The 10,383-nt window shown below is 38.4% G+C and overlaps 1 protein-coding gene across 6 annotated transcripts in view; it reads right to left on the reverse strand.

The window, feature by feature from the left end:
• The window catches only part of LOC136837071 (protein Star-like), a 14,521-nt gene extending 9,408 nt beyond the window's left edge, over nucleotides 1-5,113 (reverse strand). For 2 of the 6 annotated variants that reach the window (XR_010852571.1, XM_067101679.1), the window contains exons 1-4: nucleotides 4,939-5,113; nucleotides 1,469-1,597; nucleotides 410-474; nucleotides 27-182 (exon numbers count right to left, since the gene is read on the reverse strand). Coding sequence is in view for 4 of the 6 variants with exons in the window: in XM_067101679.1 (XP_066957780.1) it covers nucleotides 27-182; nucleotides 410-474; nucleotides 1,469-1,574 (327 nt within the window). In the remaining 2 variants the exon portion in view is untranslated. Of the gene's footprint in view, nucleotides 1-26; nucleotides 183-409; nucleotides 475-1,468; nucleotides 1,598-4,821 lie in introns of all 6 variants that reach the window. The other 4 variants (XR_010852570.1, XM_067101675.1, XM_067101676.1 and 1 more) reach the window with 3 other exon arrangements.
• Between the last annotated feature and the right edge of the window lie 5,270 nt (nucleotides 5,114-10,383).

Raw genomic sequence — 10,383 nt, forward strand, 5'->3', positions numbered from 1 at the left:
ACCTGGACTGTCCTACAGACACTGACCTTGCCTGGACCATACAAATCACCGACGAATTTTGACTGCTCCATTGCTGTGAAATGCTTCCGTTTGGGGTTGGAGAGCTGGTAAGGCTCTGTCGATGGCGGGCGAAGCAGCGAGCGAATGTAGGTTATCAGCCGTGGGTTTTCCTGCCATAGACCCTGTGGAGGGGGAGAGAGAGAGAGAGAGAGAGAGACAGGGAGATTTTGCTTTATCTTGTATGATTTTCTTAAGCTTATAAATGACCATTTTTTCACTGGCAAGACTGCTGATACCAAGACAAACCAATTACGAGAAGAATGCAAATTTCAAGAATCTTTTTATGTATTCTATTTTTTTTAAGTTTCCAAAGATTTATAGTAGCTGTATAACATAAAAAAAAAATTACCTGGTAATTTTTGTCTGTGATTTTCTCGTACGCTGGTCCAGGATTCCTGGTGTCTGGGATGTCATCTGAAAAATATGTTCAGATCGGGGTGCTTATCACAGGAGAAATAAATCATGAATGAATCAGTGAATAAGTGAATGAATGACAAGGGAGAAATAATTGAAGTTCAGTATCTTCCGTTTTCTTTCTAGGAGAGGAAAACAGTTTTTTTTTCTAGAACTGCGTGTGTTAGGCTTCGAAACAACCACAGGTTCCTGAGTCGCCAACTCAAAGATCAATCCCTGAATCAATCTTTCAAACCTTCCACTACCGGGACGTGGAATTCTCTGCTGTATTCTGTACTTCCTACATAAACTTAGTCTTTTTCTTCTCAAGAGGTGGGTCCTTTTGATGCCTAGGGCATCACATTGTCTTAATGTACCCAGTGATATTACTTAAGGCATTACATGCCACAACTGTCTGAATAAGTAAACACCACCTTTATTCTGAACATCAGACTTGAAAATTTACACAGAAACTGTTCGAAGGTTTCCTTCACAAGCGTTCAAAATGAATTAATCTTTTATATCTTCAGTAACAGAACTTAGAACTGTCAGTTGAAGACCATTTAATTTCTTTTTTAGAGGCAAATGCGTCATCAGATGGCAAATCAGACTATAATTTCATGCCATTAACTGTACAAGATTTAAAAATTCAAGTAATTTCCTTCTTCAAAGGAAATTTCAATTCAATAAGCGAAGACAAGCGAATGAAGACAAAAGAAGGAAAAATACGAAAACATCAGGCAAGAAAAGCTTGGAATAGGAATATAAAAGGCCAAGTGCTGGCTGGGATCTAATGAGGTCATTCAGCGCTGAAAATAATGTTGAAATAATTGTTAGGAGAGGGTGGAAAGTAAAATGGAGGAAGGAGAATATGAAACGAAGTATAATAAAAGGAATGAAAGGTGTTGCGACTACGGACCAAAGGGACTCTGCAAAGAACCTTTAAGTAGTGCCAACAGTACGCCGAGTGAGGTACACTGACAGCACTAACCTATTACGGGGTAAGAAAACTTACTGTCGCTGCCATGGTAGTAAGAGAAAACCAGGAGTACAAGAAGTCCTAAGGAGACAATCACCAGCGTCCTTCTAGACACCAGGGATCTCTGGCTTCCAAAGGACATTGCGTCGTGATAAGGCCTCCTTCCTGTTGCAAAGATAAAATAGAAAGGCGTTCCTTAGTTGATAAGTTAATAGTTTGTGCTTTTTTATCCTACACATTGCACTTTGTGATAAAGTACTTCATTGCAAGAAAATCACAAGTCCTTTCCTTTCTCCCTAAGAAATGTAAATTATGCTAAAACAAACGTTCCTGTGTTTTACTAGTCAATATTTTGTAGTTTTTAACTTACACGTTACACTTGTCTTTCTACCTAAAAAAAAAAAAAAACACTAAATTCAACTGAGCAATTTCTTGTGTATATATACCCAACAACTGGAATTGGAATATAAAACTTAGGCCAAAGGCCAAGCACTAGGACCCATGAGGTCATTCAGCGCTGAAAGGGAAATTGAGGGTAAAAGATTTCAAAAGCGTAACAGGAGTTAAACCTCGCAGTTGTACTGTGGATCAGCTGTTAGCTGGTGGCAATTAAGATGGAAAAAAGAGGATATAGAAGGAGGAACATTAAAAGGAATTACAGGAGTTGCCAAAGAACCTTAAGTAATGTCTACAGTGCACCGAGTGAGGTTAAAATTCATGGCCGGAATAGTGTAATGACCGCATTACGAACGAAGAATTGGTGATGTGGTACCAAGTGGCTGCAAAAAGGAAAAATCTCATCTCGCGGGAAATGATGATGACAGACTCTGTTACGCCATTCCTCTGCATTACTCTGTTAAGGCTTTTGCAGCCTCCAACAGCCAGTGACTATTTCCTTTCTCTATTTCAGAGCACGCATTTCTCCAGAATCCAATGCCTTATGAATCAGTCTCAGGGACGAGCCTTGCTTAACAAGAAACAGATTAGCTTAATTTTGTGGTAGAGTTGTGGTACCATAACTTTATGTGTTACAGTAGGGAAGTCTTTCTCTGATGACAGATATCTCACCACAGGGTGATAATCCTGTTCTGTTCATCTTTTTACACCATTTATCTTATCAGCAAGGGTTGAACCAGCAATGACTCGGAGTCACTAGATCGTGGTGAAAATTCTTATCTTCAGAAGAGCTTAACTTAACTCACTCTCGTACCAAAATGCAGTTTCGTTCAGTTGATCTTTATTCTTCTGATCTCATTTCATTTTTCTACCTTGTACCCATTTCCAAATGTCTCATTCAAAGAAACTTTCCAAGTCCCTTTGAAAGATTTGGGCTATCAGGCCAAGCACTGAAGGGGCATTTCCGGCCATTCAGAGATTAGGACAATGAAAAATGGAGTTGGAGTGGTTAGATAGCAAGATAAGGAGATCCAGAAAGTACGCGGGTCTAAAGGTTGGAATTGGAATATAAAATTTAGGCTATGGGCAAAGCGCTGGGACTTATGAGGTCATTCAGCGCTGAAAGGGAAATCGAGAGTAAAAAGTTTTCAAAAGTGTACCTGGAGGAAACCTCAAAGCAGTTGCAATATGAAACAATTGTTAGGAGAGGGTGGAAAGTAAGATGGAAGAAAGATAATGTGAACGGAGGTACAGTAAAAGGAATGAAAGGGGTTGCTGCAAGGGGCCGAAGTGATGCTGGAAAGAACCTTAAGTAATGCCTATATCGCACCGCGTGAGGTGCACTGATAGCACTGCTCCCCAACGGGATGGGTCTACAGGTGGTACTGTAGAAAACGCCACAGTTGCATTAATAGGCAATAGAGGTTGGATAGCAAGACTGAAGAAACGAACTGCAACGAAGGTTAATTACAAAGCTGAAAGAAGTTGCAACTAGGAGCCGGAGGGATGTTGCAAACAACCTTTGGTAATGCTTACTGTGCACCACATGAGGTGAACTGACGGCGCTACCCCGTCAGGGGGTCCTTTTGATAGCGCACGAAGCCTCATGAAAATTTGGGACGCACTTTTCGTCCTTTTCCAATTTTTTTCGTCCCATCTACCATTGGTTGATGTTCATAAAACGACTTAAATTTTACTGTTTTTTTCAAGTTACGATACACCGTACACCACCTGGTACTAAATGCATTCAGCCCTTTTTTTTGTCACTTCAATGGGTTCCTAGATCTTTTTAGCGGTGCAAATTCTTGTTAGGCTACGGCGGCTCGGGTAACTCTTGTTTGGTGGGACGCCATATTGGATTCAAATTTCCCTTCGACACTTATTTTACGAAGACTTCACATGTTTATTCTAGTTCGAACGGCAGTATCCTATAGCTCATTTTGTTACTGAATCTTCAATCTTTTGAAAGGCATTCTTAATAGTTAAATTTTTGTTGTTGTTTTACCAACTAAATATCGAGTGAAAAGTTGCCAACTGAGCGATCGATGTGTGTCATTGGCGATATTTTCCCGTTTTCCAAGTTTATCATCATCCTAGTACATTTTACTCGCTACGGGTTATGGCATATTTTCATCATGGATTTGTGGATACTTCCTTTCTGAATAACCTGGACTAAACATTCTCTGAATCTTTTAACAGAGCTAAAGTTGCGCTTCCCGACAAGATCAACAACTTTGGAATAGCCAACTGAAAACAATGACCAGGGGATTAGGAGAATGAATAATTTCTGTTTATATTTTACGTTGTTACGAAATGGATGTGGGAAAAGGAAGTGTGTTACCCTTCATTGTTCGAAATTCGCAGTACTGGGATACGATACTCATAGGCTGTCAAGCTAAGCACCGGAGCACTTTCCGCCCTTCAGTGCTCTGGGCAGTGAAAAGAGGGAGTTAGAGTGGTTGGCCAGCGATGTACAGAAATCCAGAAAATAAAGAACGCGAAGTACAAGGATCTAAAGTTGGAACTGGGGAAAAACCCCCAGACTGCAGAAGGGAAGCGGGAATAGAGGTCAAACAAAGGATAAAAAGTGGGTGCAGCTACGGGCCGAAGGGACGCTGCAAACACCCTTTAGTAATGTCTATTGTGCACCACGTGAGGTGCACTGACGGCGCTACTCCCTTACGGGGAGTACCAGGGACGACGAAATGATGCACTGAATGGTTGTTATTAATATTAACGTACCACTAAACCGAGAATAGAGAATTCTTTTAATTTCGGACACTTATAACAGAAGTTCATGTACTGTAAGCGAAACCATGCACATACATAACACACACACACACACACACACACATTAAATATATATATATATATATATATATATATATATATATATATATATATATATATATATATATATATATATATATATACCTTTCCAAGAGGGTTTATGGTAAGTGGCTATACAACAGGTTCAACTGCCCCATACATACCTTTCAGACACTGAAGCTCTGGGATTCGCTTCAACAATGGTATCAGCCAGAAGAACTTACTGTGAGATACAAGTCACTCTGCAAAAATCAAATGAAACGAAAATTTTCTATGCTCACAATATACTGTAAGTCTGAACGACACACTGTGACTTATACAGTCAGGATATGAGAAACAAATGGCGGAGAATCCAACGAAATCAGAGAGCACCTCTGTCGTCGATCTTACATCGGCGTCTGATCGGTCAACAGTGGCTGTGCCACATCACTTCCTCGATAAAACACGGCACCGATATTTCAGGTACTCCTTGATTCAAATCCCCCCCCCCACCCCCGGTGGAATGGGGTGGCAGCTATCTGACTGATTGTCATGGAAATCAAACCTTAAAACAAAGTCATAGTGGTGGCGATTAGATAACGGAACGCCATCTTCCTTTTTAGAAAACCATTGCGCAAATTGGTATGTTGATCTTCCCCCCCTCCAATCGTCAAACATACCAAACTGTTGATCTTCCACCCCCAGTCTAGCCTCAGTATTTTTTTTTATTTAAGGTTAAAATTAGCCATAATCGTGCATCTGGCAACGATATAGCATAGGCCACCACCTGGCCGTCGTTAAAGTTTCATGAGCCGCGGCTCACACAGCATTATACCGAGACCACCGTCAGATAGATCTGTTTTCGGTAGCCTTGATTATACACTGTAGCGGCTGTACAGAAAACTCGATTGTGCCGAAGAAACTTCGGCACATTTTTCACTTGTTTTGGAAGCAGCTTAGTACAGACCTGCCCAACCACGAGGTATGTTAACAAGTACAAAGCAACTGCAGTGTGTATATGCGTACCTTTACCTGTTTCTTAATTAGCCTCAAATTGCCTGGATCTTAGAACAGTCACCTACATGTTAAGTCTTTCTTCACTTCTAACTGAGGGCCAAACGAAACAAACACTTTGGGTCTTCATTTAGACGAATAGGTCCCCGTAGGAGGTTAGTTAAGTTGTATACCTTAGTTTAACCAGACCACTGAGCTGATTAACAGCTCTCAGGGCTGATTAGACTTATTTTACGTGGCCAAGAACCAATTGGCTACTGTAGCAACGGGACCTACAGCTTATTGTGGAATCCGAACCACGTTATACCGAGAACTGAATTTCTTCAGAAATAAATTTTTGATTCTTCAGCGTGCCGGTCGGAGAATCGAACGCAGGCCCAGCAAAGCTGACAACTCTAACGATTCGTCTCGTAGGGGTTTGCCGTCAGCGCACCTCATGCGGTGCACTTGTAATATTGTTTGCAGCGTGCCTTTCATACCTCCTTTCTCTTCTCTTTCCATCTTACCTTCCAGCCTCTCCTAACAATTGATCCATAGTGCATCTGCGAGGTTTTCCTCCTGTTACACCTTTCAAACCTTTTACTGTCAATTTCCGTGTCTGCGCTGAATGACCTCATAGGCCCCAGTGCTTAGCTTTTGACCTAAATTCTATATATTCATTTTTAGGCGAATGGTGAAGGTTGACGTTCAGTCTTATCATCGTTTTTTCTGTCTAATTTGTTCACCTTCCACATCTGCCGTGTGGTGGCAGTCTTGCTTATGTTCAACTATGAATTTGTCGATGAGTAAGCACTGATAAGTTATCAGTGAATAGTTGTACTTTAAGGGTGAATGCAGGAGAGTACATTTGTCTTAAGATATATATACACTCACACATATACACATAATTAAATATATTATATATATATATATATATATATATATGTATATATATATATATATATATATATATATATATATATATATATATATATATATATATATGGAGAACTAAAAATATATAAAGATTGTCGAGATCTTTATTCTTGTTGTAAATGGTCTGCCTTTATCTTGAGATAACTTCATGGTATCAACAGTCTTGCCAATGCATTGACTGCATTAGCTTCAGAGAAAAATCGGTCGCTTATTAGCTTAATAAAACCATACAAAATAAAACAAAAAGCTCTCTCTCTCTCTCTCTCTCTCTCTCTCTCTCTCTCTCTCTCTCTCTCTCTCTCTCTCTCTCTCCACGGTCTAAAGCAGAAACACTCAAGGTTGATAACCTACATTCGCCCTCTCATGCATCCTCCGTCAACAGAACCCTACCAACTCTCCAACCTAAATCGGTAGCATTTCACAGCAATGGAGCAGTCAAGGTTCGTCGGTAATTTGTATGGTCCAGGCAAGGTCAGTCAGTGTTTGTTGAAAATTGTTATCTTTTGGGAATAATTGATGAATCTTCAGTTAATGCTCAAAGCTTTCATTTTCTTGTAAAATCCTTCCTGTTTCTGTGATGTTGTGGCGTCATGTAGGGCATTATTTTGGCTCCACTTCCGTTTGCTTCGCGTTCTTGAGTAAAGCACCAATAGCAGGTTTTAGCTTTTACTGTCACTGCATCTTTGCCTGTGCTGATAACTGTCTTTACAGATTCAAATAGTTTGATTTTCAGTTGCTCCACTTTGACACATTTTTTTCCTATTGTGGATAGCTGTTACTTTTGTTACAATTAATATTTGCAGAAATATCGTCATGTCTTTTCCATTCAGCAATCGATTGGAAGATTTTAAGTTTTTCAGGAAATGGGTTTTGTTTCAGACTTGATTGTATTCTTTGGCATTTGATGAACTATTTTCATGTACCAGTCTTCTTTGCTAAAGATCCAAAAGAGAAAGTCTTAGAAATGTAAAAAAAATATATACATATAACAAAGTATATTTTCATTCTGAGCATTTGTTTTTACGTGTTTTCCCAACAATCTGAGAAAGTGAGCCTTGAGAATTAGGCAGAACCGTGTATACTGTATATATATATATATATATATATATATATATATATATATATATATATATATATATATATATATATATATATATATATATATATATATATATATATATATATATAGTATATATATATATATATAGTATATATATTTACATATATATATTTATATAATATATGATATATATATGTAGTATATATACATATATATAGTATATATATATATATATATATATATATATATATATATATATATATATATATATATATAATTTATATATATATACAGTCTCTTTTCTTTATTGTCACACCTCGTATATACTCGTATACAGCAAAGGGCATCAGAAGGAGACGTCTTACAGCACTCCATCTATTTATTTCGGCAACGTTTCGAGGACTAACCTCATCATCAAGCTGAAACATACAAACATCAAACAATATAAAACTGACTCGACTAATTGACATCATAAAAGGTAATTTATTAAAAAAGAAACTAAAAAACTAAAAGGGGAAATGCTAATTACCTTTCAAGGAACAGGAGGGAAGACGAGTGACAGCTACAAGATACATAGGTTAAAAGTGAGCTCTTGCCAAGAAGAGAAGGGTTGACTGGTTTAACTCTGGAACTGCTTGTTTAATGAAAAGTGATTCATAGATCGCAAGCTGTTGTGGGGAAGAGGCCCTGGTAAGATATTTGAATTGTTCATAATGGATTGTTAAATTTACATCACTGGCATGGTCCCGAACATTAGAGTATTCTGGAGACGCCAGTCGAACTCCAGTGCAATATTCAACACCCATATGACAATCAGTGCGAACTTTGAGGAGCCTACGAGAGGATCCAACATATTTTCCCCGATTACATGAGGAACAAGTAATGAAATACACCGCATTTGATGCAAATAGGGCTTCAAGTTTTTCTTTATATTTGAAGAGAGGCCCGATTGTCAGGGGATTTGTTGTTACTAGTTGGCATTTCAGGGCAGGGGCATGTTTCGTTAGCTGTCTGATTTTGTGAAAGAAAGAATTATTTTGAAGGATGACTGGCATAAAATGGTTTCCTAGGAACAGTAGGGAAGGTCACCTCGGGTATAATTAGCATAAGAAGTAATAAATATGCCGTCTGTAAATGTTACGAAGGCTTCCATCCCGGCAATTTACTCAAGTATTCGGGATCCCCAAATATGTAATCCAATTTGTTTTCGTGGATTTTTGCGTAACCCAAGTCGGTCATGAATTTCACCAGCTCAGCTTTGGGTTCAGGAATGTTCAGGTGTTCGACGATCATGATTCCGAGTTTGATCTTGTCGAAGGGGATCGTTTTCAGAACCTGGAAAGCAAACGAGAAGAAGAGTTAACTGCGGGATTTGAGTGTTTTTGCTCAACGGCCTTCCATTCATAGCTGTTAGGTTTTGTATGATTTCCGATACGTTTCAGTGTGATTAAAAACCGGTTCAGTGGTAGGTGACTTCCCATTAGCTCACTGTTTATGCTAGATACTAATACATGTGCGTCTTGTCAGGGGGTGGGTGGGGGGAGAGGGTAGTGCCGTCAGTGCATCTCACGTTGTCCACTGACGCATTACTTAAGGTTCTTTGTGGCGTCCCTAAGGCCCTGAGCTACAGCCCCTTTCATTCCTTTTATTATACCTCCCTTCATAAGCCCTTTCTTCCATCTTACTTCCCACCCTCTCCTAACAATGGTTTCTTAGTGCAACTGCTTTGAGGTTTTCCTCCTGTTACACCTTTCAACCTTTTCACTCCTAATTTCCCTTTCAGCGCTGAATGACCTCATAGGTCCCAGCGCTTAGGCATTTGGCCTAAATTATATATTCCATTCCATGCCACTATGTTTCAGTGAGATTAAAGGCTCTTTCAATCGTAGATAACTTCATACTGGATGACTGTATACACAAGACACTAAAACAAATGTGAATGCGTTCGGTTTTCTGTTTACAGTAACATTAAAAAGTCACGATACAGCTTTGATAATAGATGACATCAATACGTTGCATGAAACATGAAGCCACCAAATGCGTTTTAGTTCCAATTCAGGCGCGGGGGTCCGTATACAGTTTTTGTTTGCGTTGTCAACTACCATTTTATGTTGTATTTGTCCTTCAGGTTAGAAAAGTGGGATTTGCAGTGCTTTTAGTTTAATTTTCTTTCATTTTGATCACTTGTTTAATGCACTGTTCAGATCTAACTTTAAAATGCAACAACTAATCTAGTTAATAATAAAGTAAAGCCCATTAACACTTTTGTAACTTGCCACCAGAGTATTTCAACTGCGTTTGTTTGAAATGAATATGACGCGGAGGTCACCAGAATAGGCTTCGAATCTAAGTGTAAAATGATATGATTACATGACAGTTTGAACTATAACACCACCTACAATCAGAACATTATTCTGAGTAATCCTTGTTCCGTTATGCAGACACAGTTGCAACAGTTCAAAGTTGCAACTTTTTCCATATATCGAGACACCAGTACTCCAAATTCTGTTCTAAGTGCAAGTGTGCTTATTGCTCAAACTGCAATGTCATCAGATAATTTTATGGTAATATTCACAGGCTATATATATATATATATATATATATATATATATATATATATATATATATATATATATATATATATATATATATATATATATATATATATAATTTAAATGAGTCTAATATGGGAGGCGTTAAAGTATGTATAATAGTATATGATATATATTAAAACTGGCATAAGTATATAAAGATGAAA

This window comes from Macrobrachium rosenbergii, chromosome 57, assembly GCF_040412425.1.
Source record: "Macrobrachium rosenbergii isolate ZJJX-2024 chromosome 57, ASM4041242v1, whole genome shotgun sequence".
NCBI classification, from domain to species: domain Eukaryota; kingdom Metazoa; phylum Arthropoda; class Malacostraca; order Decapoda; family Palaemonidae; genus Macrobrachium; species Macrobrachium rosenbergii.